The 19137-nt window shown below is 35.7% G+C and overlaps 1 protein-coding gene across 1 annotated transcript in view; it reads right to left on the bottom strand.

The window, feature by feature from the left end:
- The window catches only part of LOC134805068 (peroxidase-like), a 102664-nt gene that overhangs the window by 33517 nt on the left and 50010 nt on the right, over positions 1-19137 (bottom strand). Inside the window, exons 2-3 of the mRNA XM_063778355.1 lie at positions 2282-2495; positions 832-876 (exon numbers count right to left, since the gene is read on the bottom strand). Coding sequence (XP_063634425.1) covers positions 832-876; positions 2282-2490 — 254 coding nt within the window. The 5' untranslated portion in view covers positions 2491-2495. The remainder of the gene's footprint in view (positions 1-831; positions 877-2281; positions 2496-19137) is intronic.

A 19137-nucleotide genomic window follows, 5' to 3' on the forward strand; every position in this document is an offset into this window, starting at 1 on the left:
TATTTGATTGGTACCTACCTACGATTAGGTTGAATTGTTTTAAATGGCGAATGTATTTATGACTTTCTTGTGCGAATTCATTTACTTGAACTATTTATACATATGGAGCATTATCTATGAAAAGGGACCTTATTGTCGATGGCGCTTACGCCGCACAGCGTCGCGCGGCATTGTATTTATATCGGAGCATCGCTAATAATGGCGTAAGCGCCATCGACAATAAGGTCCCTTATCATAGATAACGTCACATATAATGATACGAGTCAAGTTGGTACATAATTGACTAAAGTGTGCTTGTGAGCTTATTAAAATACCCCTCATGTAGCCCAGTAGAAAATTAAATGTCAGGCCACGTCTTTCGTTACGCAAAACATTTATTTTGTTTAGAACATGCGACATGCCGTGGAGAACGTTTCCATAATTGCTTTAAACATTTGGCCTCCTGCTTGTAGAACCTGCGTGCCATATAACATGTAAGCTGTACGTCGCTTAACTAGGCCCGTACATAAACAGAAAACCAAAACCAAGTTGAAAGTAAAGCATTTTTCTTAGGTACTTGTTATCAAAGTCTTGGCTTTGTTTAACTAGCTAGGTATCGAAAAATCGGCACCACTTAAAATTCTATATGTTTTCTATCGCTATTGGTTTTCCTGAGTGGATACACAAAAAGTTTACCGGTTCTATCCCGAGGGATCTTAGTGAAATAAGTTGTTGCACGCTGAAATCTTTTCCGATTATTATAGGAATTATTTATAGGAAACATCCTGCAAGGGTAGTTAAGTTTTAGTAAGATAAGAGTTAATCACAAAAGTACAAAAAGGGATTATTAACCTGCTGTGTGGACTGCCGGCCTGATGTCCCGGTGAGGCTGGTCCGCTGTAGACAGAAGGGAGTAAACAACACAGCACATGCAATACCCAGTTAAAGTGCAATATTATATTTAGGTACAACATCAAGCCTGTTGCAGACACAATTTAATTTTTTGAAAATTTTAATAACAATGATTAGATACTCGTAATGGGACAGGATAATCAACTTTCCTGATAAACAAAACTCTAAACTTTATTTTAAAATATGCTAGTAAAATATCAGCAATTTTACAGCTACGTAAATTTAAATTTAAATAAGCGCTTATTGTTTGCAAAGTTTTTCTTATGAGGGTTAAACACAAGATTTCCTAGCTGAACGTATTTATAATGTCTGTAACTTATTTTAGCTGGATAAATCGCTGCATCAAGAGAATTGTGTCCACAACCTGGCGAGAGACATGTTGGTCCTTCACAACGTTTAAGGAATGTTAAAGTACATTTCGTCGGTCATTCTTTTAACATTCGGTGCACATGTGTCACTTAATTTTATTTATTCAGTAGTACCTATCTATTAAAAAAAAACTGGAATTAGTGAGGATAGCTTTAGTTTGTAGTTGAGTGCGGCGACGTTCACAATTACGATTCAGAAGCAGCTTACGACATTTTTGATGACTGCTTGTGACCTAACGACCAGACCAGTATGCTCACATTTTTGAAAATGGTCATAACACACCAGCCGTTAAGTTTTACTACGCTTAGCGCCACTTGCACCATCCCACTAACCCAGGGTTAAGCGGTTAAACTAAAAGTTAACCCAGTGTCAAATTGTACAGGTAGCCATGTAAACTCCAGATTTAACGGATTAACACCGGGTTAGTGGAATGGTGCAAGTGGCGCTAATAAAGGAGCGCATTTAAACGGACATACCTAATCTACCTAAATACTTGTAATACCTAATTACCATTTTAAAATATTGCGATTTTGCCAAAAATTTTAACGTAAGGTCGCTCTATTTTCAGATCAATCTGCAGCATCACATCGCATTCTATATTAAGTACGTGCACATACACACTTTATACAGCAAAGTTATATCTATGTGGATACTGTACACATTTTAGGTCTAAGAATATCCCAATCCTGTGATTAGTCAACATGTAAAAGTATAAATTATTTACAGTATTAATATTGTAAAAGGCGGTCACCTTAATGTGTGTACTTATTGAGTGTGTCAATAGTGGCAGACAATGTTATTATAACGTGTTTGTTGTTCCGTGGCTACACGATAACAATTTAATGGTTGCTTATATATGTATAGATTATAGTTCAACTGCTTAGTGAGTACCTGATAAAATTAACGTGTTATTTGTACAAAAATGTCTTGACGCAAAGTTACACCAAATTGTTTGTTTCTTTGTCTAGGAGAATGGATGCAGAATATATATTAATGTTGTTTGTTTTTTAGTTTTTCTCACCCAAATCCGTTTACAGGTAACCTAGCTGGCAAAGGAGAAAACGCAGAGACCGTGCCCAAGGCAGCGTTAAATTTCTGTACTGGGCTTAAAGTGTCCTGCAGATAATAGACCCGAGCGTTTGCCGACGCCGACGCGCCGCCGTCGCCGTGGTAGCCCTGGCCGCGCGCAGCGCCGCATAACGCCAGCACTATGGCGAAGACCCTCGCCATCGTACCTAAAACAAAAAGGATCGTAACTTAGTAAAAGTTAAACTTTACCGTAAAGCGTAACATTTTAGCTTTTATCTACACAACATTCTCAAAAATGTTTTTGTTATTTTAATGCTCTGAATAGAACACTTGCCTTGCTCATTTTAAAGACTAACTGGCTCGCGAGGTTTTGCTTTCATGTAAATAAATATTTATACCTTTTCGGGCCTTTGCTTTTAAGAGCTTTTATAGCAATAAAGTTATGTATAAACATTTAGAATAAAATGTCATTTGTTAAAATGTGATACCTACTTATAAAACTTTTGTTGCGTTAAGTGTAAGTATGCGATTTATTTTTACAGTCGACGCCAAAGATATATTTACATTTTTCGCTTTATTACAAAGGATTAAAGTACAAAAATGTAAACATAATCTTTGACTTCGACTGTACCTACAAAATTTTAATATAAGTCACACAGTTGAATTAAAAGTAGATAGGTATCTGGCTTAATTAATTCTTGTTTTTTTCAGCAAATGTATTTTGACTATAGAATGGCTTATTATTTTAAATAATCTTAATAGGTAATTTCCCTTAAGTTTTAACTATAATTTATCACGAGGGCAAAATTGCTAACTACGGTATATGACGACCAAGGATTCCTTTTTGGACCCGATCTCTTCAAAATGCTTAATTAAAATTTGAATTCAAAGTTAAATAAAACAAAAGACAAACCTACGGTTAAAATGTAAACCCGTCGTAAAATTCAAACTTTAGTGGTTAAAGCCGGGCGTTACTGAGCCGGTGGGGATCGGGGATGTTTACCTGCATAGGTACCTTTAACACGGCTAGCTGCAATTCCTAGTTAGCTCCAGTAATGAAATTCGCCGGCATCCAGGCATTCGGACATAGACCCCGTTACGCTTAACGCTTTCAATACCAAATATTTTAACAATAACGTTTGTGTCATTGTAGTACAGCGGTCGCACAGGCTTAAGGTTAATTTTCGCTCATGTCGTCTCGGATATGAGTGAATATGGTATCGATGCATTCAGTGTAATGCCCTGAACACAAATATATGAGATGACAAGCGCGAAAGTGGTGGGGGTAGTTGCTGTGACGTCATAAATTCGGCAGTACAAACTTTTTTTTTATTTTCTTTTAAACATACCATGAGGGGTACCAAATGAAAGGGCATTGTGAGTAGATCACAAATATATAACATACTGTACCATTTTAAATACTTGGCCTAACAAATTATTAGTAAACGTTCAAACATTTCACAATCCACAGTTAATTTTCAAGGGCTCTAAATTGAAAATGGCTAAATGGATTAGTCCAAAATACATACCCAATGACTGTGAAAACACGCATTTTTGAGTTTTTATATGTTTTCCGAGCAAAGAACGGTCTGCCAGATATTAATAATTAGAGCTTATGCCCGACATAACTATCGTTTTCCCGGACATTAGGAAACCTTCTGACACATGCAATCAAATCAACACTATCTGATTAAGAGCAACAAGTAGGACAATGTTGGGCAACTTAGATACACATATAAATGTATAAAATTGTGCTAACTTCAGCACAATTTAATTACGTTAGGTTTCATTTGAAGTAGTTAGCTAGACTACATGGAGAATTGTAGTACTTAATAGGTGATCACAATTGATCAGCACTGATTGCATTACAGTGTGGTACAATGGCTGAGTAACTTGGAACAACCACTGCCAAAATAACATATTTTATTATAGAGACTAACTCAGAAAGCACAAATTGTTGAAGAGAAACTTTAAAGATTCGTTTACATTCCACTGTAAAGTTGCTAAGCATGGTTATAAAACATAACTACATACGTTTTTATATGTTTTCCGAGCAAAGCTCGGTCACCCAGATGTTTGACTTTTAAGCTTTTAAGTGATAATTTAGAATTCATGATAAATATTGAATAGCGTTCATCTGAATTTGACAGAGAGCTATGTAATGTTTTAAGTACAGTTATTTTTGTGGTGTTGTAACATTTAACAGTTGGCGTGGTGAACATTTTTGTATATCTCGATAGCAAAGTTCATTTAACCACCTTGGAACACTAGAAAAATCAAAATTTCACTTTTTTGGACTCTTTCGCTTGCTCAGGTATTAACTAATAAGTCAACTAGACGTTACGTTAGTATTCATTTTTCTTTAAGTTTGCGAAAAAACAAAAGGAAATTATTATAATCCAACGAAGCGACAAAGGGTAGGGAAATATGTGAAGTTGATGGTAACTCGCTTCCGGGTTCCTGCCCACGCATAAGTAACACACATCGAGCCGACTCTAAAACATCAATCAAACCAAACCGTACACGTTAGGTTAATCGATATTTTCACGGAAGTGATTTCAGGAAGTAGGTTTTACGTATGTAACTTTTAACTGATTATTTGATGGATGAAGGGAATATTTTCTAAAGGTCTAGTTTGACAAAGTGTCTGAAATATTACATGGTATAATAATTAAAACTGGGCACCGTACCGAGCGACTACGACTAAGGTCATTATAAAAATATTATGAATAAATAAATCACATTAAAACTTTATTTCCTACGAACCTAAATTCAGTTGAATTGCTACTATTATTGTAGCTTTGAGTATGATGAATGATGATAACACTTAGGTCATTTATCAAACTCGCGAGCAATGAAGGGAAATGTTTACAATTTCTTTACAAAGGACTATTATACTGAGGACGAGTAAAATATTTAGTTAGATAAACCGCAATATTACGCAAGCAAGCATGTAATATGTATTGCCGGTAAGTCTAGCTTCAATCTAATTTTCATACGCTTGATGTGTCACCGGTCTCCTGGTGGACCAACTTTAACTGCTGTAGGAATAACTTTACTAATTTAAATGTCATCAACTGGTCACAGAGTTGAACTCCATTATACGTTAGTATTAACGAGTTCGACTACTTGTACTTATAAGAGTCTAACTTGGTTTCATACTGATGTTGTTCTTAATACTCCCATTTATAACGTGAGCATAGAAAAATGTGAAATGGTTCATAACTATTTAGACATAATTATAATGTAGAACCGATGTGCACATTTTTCGTAGATCAGATTGGACGACAAACAGATTGGAAAATTTACAGTTTTAGACTTTACATTGGTTTGCTGTTCATATCTATCCGTGTCTATTTATAGCATACTACCAACAAAAATGAAAACTATACTATAATACTTTTAACCCATTCACCCTATTCACCCATTCTTGATAAAAAGGTAATTTCGTTAGTTTCGCAAAGACAAACATTTTTGCTAGCAAGCCGCTTAAAAAGTGCCGCCGTTTAGTGCCGCCCTGTTTGGTGAAATATATATGTCGCAGTCGGATCGTATAATCCGCCGTATTACATTACGGCTAGCCGTTTTCAAAAACAGGGGCGTTTTGAAATGCGGCGGTTTAACGATTAGCCGGATTGAATGCGGCTGAATGAGAATCCGCCGGAATGTATTCGGCGCCATACGTTCTTCAACACGGCTAGCCGTAATGTAATACAGCGAGTCATTAGCCGCCGCTTTGACAGTTTATAGTTCCCATTTTTAACACCCGTGGCGCTGCCTGACAAACGCTGGGGTGTCCATCAAATCTGGAGTTCGTCGGACTGTTTCTTTTCAAAAAACATTTCCATCGCAACTTAACTAGACGGAGCCCCGCTTCGCGGGGCTCCTATTTCTGAGCGGTTTGCCCTTCGGGCATCTGAAGCTACCTAACGAACCTAACCTATTGATTAGTGAGACGTCCGTGAAAACATTACACTTTGGGGAAAAAAGCGTAGGTAGGTAAGTAGGTTAGGTTCGTTAGGTAGCTTCAGATGCCCGAAGGGCAAACCGCCCAGAAATAGGAGCCCCGGTTGCGGGGCTCCGTCTATTTAAGTTGTGAAGGAACTGTTTTGGAAAAGAAACACATGTAGTGCGGTGGGACCATGGTAAAAATAAATTAAATTGCAAACATTGTCAAACTCCGGTTACGTAGGCGACCGAAAGAACTGGTCACTCTACAATCTAAAATAGTAGTACGATGCGGCTAAACGTAGGCCGCCTTATTGAAGAACGTATCGCAATGACAATCCGGCTAATCGTCGAGCCGCCGCATTTCAAAACGCCCCTGTTTTTGAAAACGGCTAGCCGTAATGTAATACGGCGGGTTATACGATCTGACTACGACATATATATTATTTTATCTGATAGTTGACAGCTGTCAAATAGTAGGAAGTCATCGTCACACAAAGTTCACAATGTCCTTTGTTGGCGGTTCTATTTCCTTCGCTACGCACTTCGCACCTAGCTAATAATATATGGCCCGGGCCCGACCCACATCCATCTCAATTTTTCATCCGGCATTACCCAACCATCATGTTTGCACAATAGTTATTAAACAATCTTAATCTTACTTTATCATTTACGCCAAATGCGCCGAACAGCAAAGTAATATTCAAGTAGGTAGGTACAGTCAAAGTAAAAATATGGGTGTAGACAACTTACTCAAAAATATGTCCCATAGTTCTTAATTCACTGACATAAGAGCTAGAGACATATTTTTGAGTATGATTTGTGCACCCATATTTTTACACTTGACTGTACCTACTTACCTCTGACAGCAGACAGACTTAGGATGAAAATTCATTTAGTGAATAGGTATTCATTCACTAAATGAATTTGCACTGCAAATGGAGACTTGTCGCGCGTAGTTACTTAAGTACTAAAAATACGTGAGTAAAACCTGTTAATATAATATTATTGATTGATCTAAGGACTACCTTCATGCACAAAATACTTAGTTCATGCGTGCCAAATATTTTATGCTTATTATACCTATTATCTATGAAAACCGGCCAAGCGCGAGTCGGACCACGCACCAAGAATTCCATATTCAGACAATTTTTTTCACAATTATTATATTCTTTAAGATTTTCACACGCTTAACATTTTAGGTTTTTATGTCAGTAGGTTTTATGTTATTTTAGGTCAGTATATAGGTATAGTCTGTGCGGAAAGAGAAGAGAGATGTATATGGGATCCAATACATTCTACAAATCTTCTCTTTCCGCACAGACTCTAGTTTTGGAGATAGGTTAACTCTATTTTACATAACTTACAAAATTATTCAGCTATAAATTATTAAAAAAATATATTTGAAATCCTCACAAGGAGCTATTTCTTTTGATACTTAAACAAAACTTTGCATAACTTGTTTTTTTTTTGTAATTTGGTCGCCGAGTGTAAATTTCATTTCATTACGTTTACGGTCATTTGCAATTCTATGTAACAAGTAGGGTAACCATGAGACTCGGAAAATGTGAGTTAAAAAATAATTAACCTTTGGTATGCTTAGGAGCAGATCTGCTCCATATACAATACAATACAATATACAGGGTGTTTGGTACATCGTTTGCCAAATTAAAACGGCAGATAAGTTGAGTCATTTACTATCTTCCCAGGCCTAGAAATTTTTAATTTTGCGCACGTTATTTTTCCAGCTCTATGCCAGTTCTTCGTAATTTTCTAATTTTTACTTGCGCAGTAGTAAAAAAAACCATGGGCAATTTTTTTTTCTAGGCATGAGTAGATAGCAAATGACACAACCTATCTGCCGTTTTAATTTGGCAAACGATGTACCAAACATCCTGTATATATATATATTCAACTTAAACACGTATTTATTATGATTGCTATATAAATGACAATTTTTTGACAGGGGCATACGAAAGGTTAATTATAACGAAATACGTTTACAAATTTTTTAATGTTCTTACGTACAAGTGTTTAACTAAAGTTACAGAGTATCTACACATATTTCTGTTCACGACTTATGAATCATGTGTACCAAATTTCAACTCGATCAAATCAAAGCCAATTAGCTGTGACAGACGGACAGGCAGACGGACAAAAGAGTGATCCTATAAGGGTTCTGCTTTTCCTTCGAGACAGAACCCTAACACATTACTTGCAGCAATAAACTGCTGTGACGCCAAAATTATTTTTAGTTTTTAAGATTATTATTATTGTGTGTGTGTGTGTGTGTTGTATGGGCCTTGGTTGCCTGAAAATTAAATAAAAAAATATTTTTTCTACTCGTCGACTATAATTCTTGAATTAAGATTTCTTATACCAAACTGCAATTGGGTATTTTTAATGTGTGGGCTCCCAACTCAACTATAATATTCATTTCGATACAGTTATGTCAACTATAATGAAATTGACTAATCACAGCTCGCCGCGATCAAGAGGACGAAACAAAACCATAGCTCAAATTAATTATTTATTTTAGGTTGTATAGTAGAAACAATTGGTTCATAAGTCAGAAACGCGCATGTGACACCCTTAATATAGCAACATCCATTGACTACGAAAACCACTTAGTCTCCATAGGCTACGGTGGCCAAAATCAAGAAAAAACTGTCTAAAAATTGAATTTAGCGCGGAGCAAGTACCAGGGCCTCATGAGTTACGAGAAGGTGTCGTTGACCAACCCGCCGTGGGGCGCGGGGCACGGCGGCCGGGTCGCGTACGAGTATAAAGGACATGAAGCTATCGCGGCTGTTCGCGTATCTTAGCTGTATACTTTTGGTTTGTTTACCTAAATGATTCGTCTAGTTTAAAGTATTATTTTTGTTGACGCGTAGAAAAAGTATTGTATACAATAGTGATATAATCAAGCATTTCAATCTCGTACCTTACTTAGACAACTCAGCAAGCTTCGTTGTCTAAACACGGTACTCGACTGAAAAGCTCTCTATTATATCACGATTGTATAAAATACTATTATTTGTAACGGCTCTCTTTCAGATTCCCTTGCTTTTTAATATAAGTATATGAGAAAAATTTAACTACGTAGTGTAGTGTAATGTAGGTATATTTTATAGTTTGTGATTTTATTTTATTTCTAGGTTTAACTTTAGTTTTAATATTGTAATATTATAATTTAATTTAATTTGTTTACTGTATGTACCTATACATTTATTTAATAAATTACAAGCCAGTAAGTAATTTACTTTATGCAACTGCACGAACGAACGTCTATGCAGCCACAAGTCACATGTTGGCACTAATCTTTGCAAATCAGCAAGGGCGCTAGTAATAATTAACGTTTGCGAAAGTGGATGTAAAGGGTATGAGTGCATGAACAATATGGGTTGCTGCACACAAGTTACGTGTTAGGATTTAAGATAAATTGAGTTTGAGCAAAATTACGACCAACAATGTTCTTAAACAATTGCATTCCATTAGATGGAAATATTTCCTTTAGTAGGGCTGCTCCAAATTCCAGCAAGATGGCATTTCAAGTACCTATGGCTAAAATAAAAATTTATTACTGTGTAGCAATCTTACTATGCTAAGGTATAGAAAAGTACAGCACTTGCGTTCGCTTGGTTAGTCCGTCTAGGATAATCGTGAAAGTAAAGCGATGTTGCAAATTAGCATATTATTGGGACACTGATTCGGGGTAAAGATAAACTGGTCTGGCAGAATGTTGTGCCGGTTCCGTCTCGCTGCCAGTACCTTAGTATGGCTTTAAAATATCCAGATATAGATATTGCAAGCGCGAGCTAGAAGTCAGTGTTCTCGATTTAGTCACAAGTGAATGCAGTCAAATTCCCACAGTTATAGCTAACTACACGGTTATCTATCTACAGGTATCGTGTGAGAGTACCATATATTATGTGATTTATGTAGTTTCTAATGAACTAACAATAATCACCTTATATAATTCTTTAAAACGAAGCCTTAAAAAGTTTTTACTAATTGTCCCTCTATTTCTTTTACTCATCAATTCAAAGAAACAAACAGTTTTCATTGAATAACTAGGTGTGTACTTACGGTCCCATTTACAGATTTGCAAGTGGCGGAAAGTTTCCAAAAACTTAGAAAAGTTCTCAGAATTTTCAGGAAAATTATACAGAAAACAAAGGTAACTTTCATTCAGTCTCTTATTGAGAGGCAAGTAAAGTTAGGACTGGATTAAAAAAATAGTAACGGAAAAAAGTCAAGAATAACTTTGAAATCAGAAGTCTTTTTGCGGATCCGTTTAAATGGACCTTTTTACCTAGTTAAGAACTTAACCGACAATATGTTTACAATAGAACATCAGTCGTTGTGACTATTAACAAATATCATATCTATAGGACTAATGCGCGATAAAATATTGTCGTACATACTATATCGGAGCTGCGTCACAGTTGCCGATATGTTGGTATCGGTTCTGATAGATAGACGAGACACGTTAGTCATCATTAACTTAAGAGTTATCCTCTTGCCGGTGGAGTATCTTCCAGCTTTCCCTATCTTGCACCAGCTCTTTGACTTTTTGATACGACACGACCCCTACTTTTTCTTTCACTTGCTCCAAAAAGCTGCGTCTGGGTTTTCCTCTTCCCCGCTTGCGTCCTATCCGCCCCTCCAGGATAGTTTTAAAGAAGTGGTCGTGTCGTATTAAGTGTCCAATCATTTTTCCGCGTCTTTTTGCAATGGTGTTCAGGATAGTAAGCATTAGTAAGCATGTGTAAATATCAATCGAAAACATATATTCATATACTTCATACACTTCATATGCACCGACATATAATTGGTGCCTACTTTATGTGAAACCGTGCTAGATCTCATCTGTAATCTGTTGGCCGTTTGTCAGGAATGTTTTTGCAAGCACTGTGTAATTATTCTCGTACGAAATTGTCTGTAACACACATAGCTCTGTCGAGCCAAAAGAGTAAACAACAAACAAGGTCCCAGAGAACTGTAAACGCCATTTCAATTAGTGTATTCTAAGGTTCCAAAATGCTATAGAGCTTAGCTTGGAGGTAGACTTTAAAGTTTTATAGTCTAGCTGCAAGCTAAGTGAAGTATATTAGAAGCGGCTTAACGTAGTTATGTTAAGCCGTTTATAATATATTTCAGTATATTTTAACAAATAGAACCATATATTCAATATGCCAGCTTTTATTTCTAATGGAGAACTTTGATGATTAGATTGAGGCATAGACTGCTTAAGGTTCCGTCACACAGGCGCGTTTTCCGGGCGGGGCGTGAGCGCGGCGTGAGCGTTTTATATGTAAAAGCGTCCTGCAGTGCCGTTCTCTCGACTATTAAAGGGTTGTCGATTATCAAATCAAGAGTGTATTAAAAGAGAAGGATAAAGGATGACTCACGTTAGACCGGGTCGTGTCCGGGTCGGAGCTTCCGGAGCTTACTTTTCTATGACAGGACAGGCGATCACGTGATGCTTTCCATAGAAAACGATGCGCCGGAAGCTCCGGTCCGGACACGGCCCGGTCTAAAGTGAGTCTTCCTTTAAACAGCCAAAAAACTTTGACATATCCAGCACGTGTTGGGATGGTGTAGGCAAATATGAAAAACGGGTCCGTAAGTAGCTGTCACTGAATGCGCTAGGAAAAAACTGCCTGTCACTCCTACAGAAAATAGAATAATAATTAAAACTGATAATTATTTAAATTAAAAGTAGCTTTATATTCTAGTAATCCTAAAATCCAAAAATCCTTATCAATTACAATTTTTCATTTGAAGATTACAGTTTTTTTTTCGTTACACCCTTTATTGAACCATAGGTCCAAAAATATGAAAAAAATTGTGAAACAAAAGCTTAATAAATACTTTCAATGAATCAGGCTGTTTGTTTCTATGGCCATAGGTATTTGATCTCCATTATCAGAATAACTTAATTTTACCATAACATTGCATTCTCTATTACTTAGGTAGAGTTTCCAGCTTCATCGGATATTGGGAACTCTAACCTAAAAAGCTAAGTAACAAACACGCATTTGGAGCTTATAAAATCAAAACATATTACATATTATTCTTCAAATTGCACCGTAATATCGCAATGATTATAATTTCGATAATTAACCACAAATTCAAATGCAGATCACGGAGTTTCATGCAACATTCCAAATGCCGGTCTAAACCGAAAATATGATCAACTGCACCGCGCCGCGCGCTGGGGCCGCTGGGGGACCGATGCAAGTTCATTCAAATCCGTTTACTCTTCAGTTCTATTTCCTCGTATTTTTATAAAAAAGCATTGAGTAGACAACATTCTGCCTTTTGTCGGATCCGGAATTGATTGTTTGACTTTTATAACTTTATAAGGTGCCAACCTAGCTACGTAACGTTGATACGAAGAAGTTATTTTATTTTTAGAAGCGGTGGTGGCCGAGTGGATATGACGTCCGACTTTCAATCCGGAGGTCGCGGGTTCAAATCCTGGCTCGTACCAACTCGTACCAATGAGTTTTTCGGCACTTATGTACGAAATATCATTTGATATTTACGACTTGCTTTTTGAAACCTACATACATCCGCGAAAAAATTCAAAGATGTATGTGAAGTCCCCAATCCGCATTGGGCCAGCGTGGGGACTATAGCCCAAGCCCTCTTGCGGGTGAGAGGAGGCCTGTGCCCAGCAGTGGGACGTATATAGGCTGAATTATTATATATTATTATATCTTAGATAAAACTAAATATTTGTGTTACTTATCTAAAAGAGACGTTGAAAAACATCTCAAATAGGTAGTGTAGTCAGTAATTTTGGTGCAGTTGTTTAATAACATTTGTACTTTAATAAGATTTCTCTCAGATGAATCCGTCAATTAAGCGTAGGTAAAGATGGGTCGCGGGTATTTACCCAATTTACCCACCCAGGTAAATACCCGGTAAATACCCATCTACCCGGCATTTACCCGTATCTACCCAAATGGACGGGTAGATTCATTTCTTGTTGCACATGTCGATTTGTGTTAAATTGGAGATATAAACCGAGTTAATGTTTGTAATTATTGTGTGTCATTTAAAATGAAATGGTTTTATGAAACCTGCAGCTGTACCCAAGGAATTTTTAGTATAATTTTGATAAATTGAAAAAAAAGGCCGACATAAGAGTATTTTTTTTAATTTGAGTAAATTATCGTACTTATACGTTGATAATACATATTCGAAACTTCGGTCGACGGGGGGTGTGGTTGGGGGGAGGGGCGTAAAAGTGAACTTTTTCATATTTCTTGGAATCTGTCATTAATATCGAAAGTGTTGTATGTACTAACTAAAGTAGACAGAATTTCCTACAAAAAAGGTTATATACGTTTTTGTCCTAAAACTAACTGTATTTGACTTATGAGCTTCCCAAGTTGTAATACTGCACAATTTTTTTTATTATCATTCATAAGTAGTCTTTATTTTCATCTTTCTAATAGATATTAAAAGCGGTTTAAAATATTTCCGGAAGCCAGGGAATGATTTTACACCATTTTCATAATTGGACTGATATGTTAAAATCGAACTTCACCTCATAACAATCTTTTCGTAATTAGTTTGAACATACATTTTATGTAACATTATAAAAAAATACTTAAATTAATCTTATTTATACTCAAATACCATTAAACACATCAAATTTAGAAGAAAAACGAAAATACCCGCGTATTTACCCGCGGGTAGGTAAGGCGTAGGAAATAGAAAATTTCCTCAGTTTTTTTTTCCACCGCAAACATTAAGTAATTTATAGGGTTCGAGGAAATGGCTATGATTTTGCGGACTGTGGTATTATTCCGGCGCTATAAGAGCGTGTCGGTAACAAATACTTTAGTAAACAAATTTATTGGTTATTTTATTACAGCAAGAACAAAGCGGAAAGTTGTTTGTGATATACGACCATTGTTGCTGCCGCGGTCAAGCGATAATAGCGTCATGATTGCGAGAGCCTTCGAGAGGCGATTGTGTTTTATGACCTTACAATTATTATATCACGCAAATGATGTGATAACCAATGATAACTTACAATTTTGCTTTCTTTGACGAGATTTCTGCATAATTATAATTGTGAATGTTGAAGTTTTATTGCAGCTAAAAATGTGTATCGGTAATATCGGTATAAGTAGGTATATAGGTAGTAAATGAGTTCTAATACATTCAATGATGTTTAATTTAGCGAGACTATTTCTTACTAAACGTACTTAATTAATATAGGTACTTAGTTTATTTAGTAACACAGAAAAGTTAGTTAACTGAAAACAGCCAATGGATATAAATTCACTTCAAAAGTGTCCAATTATTTATGCAAATAAACTAGAAGAGAAGAGAGAATAAAAATGTTAGGAATATGAGAAATATCGGTCGTAAAAATGCTTTGTGGGCCAACTTTATCGATTGTCATTTAGGTTATATCCTATCACCGTTCGTGCTGCAAACAGATCATTATATTTACTGCACCATTCTACGGCATTGATATTATCGTATAGACACAATCAAAACGATACTAAACCTTGTTTGTGTTATTTACGCTCTTTTCATAAATAAATAATGTTCTAAATTACTAATTAACCTTTGCTATTTGTTTGCGTGTTCAAAAGGACGAATAATAATACTCGTACCTAAGTCAAAAAAGAGGACGCTGTGAAAAACCAATCTTAATTAAAGTGGCATTCTATGAAACTTGCTAACTATGTAAACAAACCGCCATATTGAAAATGTCAAAGAATGATGAATTTACTAGTGACTTTTATTTACATTGTTAGCAAGTTCCATAGAATGACACTAACTATAAATATTTTTTACCAAATTATTTGATGTGTTGTTTTCCTTTTGAAGGGCTTACCTTAGCTGACACAAAAGGCTTAAATTATATTTACGACATTTACGTATCTATAATTTTTGCTCTACTAGATATTTTTTTTTATTCTTAACGGATCAGCAATTAAATGGTCTAAAATTTCGGTTTGGCGCAATCGGGATCAAGGTTTGTTCGTCTAGGTGGGCGGCGTCCACGGACACGTTGTTTGAATTAATTGCCGCAAAAACAACACTGTTCTCGTTATCAAAGTCAATTATTTGCGCAATCCAGATAATCAATTTAAATCTTTAGTGAATAAATGTGCAAGTATTACAAATACCTAATTGATCGAAGACATCGAAGAGGTTTTTCTATATATGTAACGCAAAACTCATAGTGAAAACACAGACAGCTTACTCAAAAGGTATACAAAATTATGTACCTAAGCGCCATTTGCACCATTCCACTAACCCGGGGTTAACCGTTTAAACCTGGTGTTACCATGGTTACCAGTACAATTTGACACTGGGTTAACGGTTTAACTGCTTAACCCCGGGTTAGTGGGATGGTGCAAGTGGGCCTTAGGCTCACCCACAGGAGGCTGAGTCTCATACAAAATCGAGATCTAAGGATTCTCCAAATATGAAACAGCATCACGAATTTCTGCCCAAGTATTGTTGGATAATATTTATTTAACTGCAGTCCGGATTTAAATTTCAAACGGCGTCGTCATTTTACAAACTTGAAGCCGTTTGTAAATTGACGGCGGATTCTTACAATTTGCCTGCGACAGATACACGATTCCAAAAAGTTCGCTGGAAAGAAAATCGAAACAAAAAATTGACATAAGTATCGGCCTCGGCTCACCACCGCTTGTGCAACACGTGATGTTTAATAATTGTATGTGAGCACATGATAACATTCCATCAACGATTATTATTTCATGTTGGCCATTACCTTTAATGGAATTACTTTATCTCGTTACGAGTAATAATTATTCTGTTGTTGAAATTATTTCATCTATTTCACAATTGGATTATACAATTAATTTGCAATGTTTGCTTATTGATAATTATAGAATTAACTTTGGGCAACAACAACTACTACTATTACTATGTAATACTAGACTGTACAAGTGACCTTATCTAGCCCATAGCACGCGGCCCTAGCAAGGTCAATAAATAAGGATCTAACTAGGTTCTGTTTATTATACAAAATGCTTAGTTTCGTCGCTTAGTACCCTGGAATCAATACCCATAACCTGCCACTAATCACCCGTCGTTTTCAGCTCATAATACAAATTTATATCGTTTTAACCATACCATACCATCAACCGGGGTGAATATTACGGGGGGTGTCGGGGAGACTATCTTGATCCGAGAGTGAGATTTTAAAGTAATACCGGGTGTGGCCTTTTTAACACGAGCAAAAAATTTAACCGTAGGCTGTATTCCTCAAACCAACCAACATTTATTAAGCGACTTTTAAAAATTATGGACTTTATACAAATTAAATATTACCTTTAATGTAGGTACGCTGTCATCATTGTAATTGACGTTGCTTGTCACGCTGTAAACATAACCAAATTCGCAATACATTGCGTCTTAGAATAAACTTTAAAGTGTTCTAAAAATCAAAATACAAGTATTTTATTACAAGTTATTTTTAAAAGTTGCTGAGCAAATATTGGTTTGCCTGAGGAGTACAGCCTACAGTTTAAATTTTTGCTCGTGTACAGGCTACACCCGGTATTTCCATGAGCGCCACAAATATATAAATATATACTTACCTACGTTTAGGTTACCTACGGTTAGAACAAATCAATCTTAAATAATATAATATTTCTTAAGAATTTCGTCTAAATATATATATTTATAACAGGTCATCCCTAGTCGTACGTGATATAGTAAAATAATCATTGAAATTCGGGAATATTACCAACCTATTTAAAAATAATATAGGTAGGTATGTAGGTAGCTAATTAATTTAATTTGTTCAATATTCAATAAAGTTAAATTATTAAAATAATGATAGTAGTGTAATCAATGAAAACGATGCCACGGGCAAAGTTTAGTTAAACGATAAAATGAAATCGGCTCACGTTAACTAAGGGACAAGAATGTCTTCATATCGTGACCGTGCCATTATAAAGGTCACCGCTCACTGAACCCGCAGTGTGAACCTTTTGTTACGCCACTAGTCAACGCAGCAGTTGCTACTTGCTTTAGTTTTCATTAGAGCCGGATATGGGAACTAAACCGGTTCTGATACGCTCGGAACTGTTGCTTTCATTCATTAGCTAACTACGATACGAGTTCTACTACTATTTGTAATGTGAGTCAAGGCCATTGTTTATAGGCTTTTTATCGTTTGTATATATTACACGCACGAATAAACTAATGTTAGGTAGGTAGGGTACGTACATTACCCCTACGAATACCACCGACGACGTGACCGGTTGACAAAATAGTGCCATTATGGCAGTCCTTCTATCCGTTGTAACGTGGGGAAAAGAAAACGAGTTAAATAAAATATACTGCCAAAACGACAGGTAGAGATAGATCATAATAATTTTAAATGGCTTATTATTAACCGGGCAACTAAATATTAAACAGGAACTTTCACTGGGCATATAATAATATAATTTGGCTGTGCATTAATATTTTAGCGCCAATAAATTTATATTAGCCTCAAATTTAAGCATCATATTATTAAAAAACTGGCAGCAAAATCAAGCCACCCAAAAAAATTATAGGGAACTTGAATTGATAGGTTGGCGTCTAAAATAATAAGTTGGCAACTAATATTGTAAAGCGATCATAAAATTTGGTTGTTTATATATTTGGTACATATACAGAATACCTAAGATACCTATATACATAAGCTTTAAATACTCCATTTTTAAATAATTTAAATTTAAACATATGCATACCTAGTACTTTAAATTGACAAATTTCCTAATCCACAAAACACCACAAGTTTATTTACCAATAATACCCTGCTATACTTGGTATACTTATAGTCGAAATTCCTAATCATGAAACACCTAATGGCCATTATACCATTAGGTCTTGAAATTTTTAATTACTAATTTCAATAGTTACCACTGTGTTCTGCCAGAGTCAAAAGATAGGTGCGACGACGAGCGAAGCGAGGAGGAGCGTGTTAGGTTGACCGTGGAGTGACCAAACAAAATATTTTAAAAGAACTTCATCTTTAAATTAATAGATAGCCGTTTTCTTTTTAAAATGTGCTTCATAAATAGTCGCCAATATAATAATTCAGTTGCCAAATAAATATTTGGTACCTGCCTAAAAATAAACAAAAGCTGTAACGGCATTAAAGTACAACTCATATTGATATATTTTAAGGCTCCGTTTTTGTTGCCAAACTATTAATTTTAGTACCCATTTCTATTATTTTAAACTACCCAAATTCGATTAATTAGTTGACCGGTTAAATACGTGCCATTTTAAATCGTTTTAGAATAACGTGAATAAATTGCTGCTTTCTAAGCATACCTTGTAACATTGTGTGATACAACTGCAACTTTTCTATAGAATTCGACGCTGTACATAATAAACGGAGACCGAGGAAATTAAACGAGTTTCACTTATATAATCTTAATAAGAGGTGGGCACAAATTTTAATATAGCGAAGCAACAGGAAAATACTATTTGCGTTCTGATAAACGTTGTTGATTCCTATTGTTCCTTTATAGTGAGCAGTTTTTCTTCTAACGAGTTTACCATCAGGTCAAGGACTTTTTAACCTGATAACAACTGCAAACAAGTTTTATACTGAAAAAATAATTTATTTACATACAAGGTATATACAGTGGTACTACTAAACGAGATTAATAACTAGCTTAAATCTAAAATAGGTCCCTGAGGCATTATACCAAGGATGCTGGCGGCATATAAAAACTGCTATTTTGCGGAAGCCCCCTCGTAATAAAATAATTTGAGTCGTACTGCAAGAAAGCTGCGTAAAAGTAATAGAGTCTGCGCACTGCATGGTTCACTAATCATAAGAAGTGCATGGTAAGTATGTCTAACATTGTTTTATGCTCT

Source organism: Cydia splendana, chromosome 2, assembly GCF_910591565.1.
Source record: "Cydia splendana chromosome 2, ilCydSple1.2, whole genome shotgun sequence".
NCBI lineage: Eukaryota > Metazoa > Arthropoda > Insecta > Lepidoptera > Tortricidae > Cydia > Cydia splendana.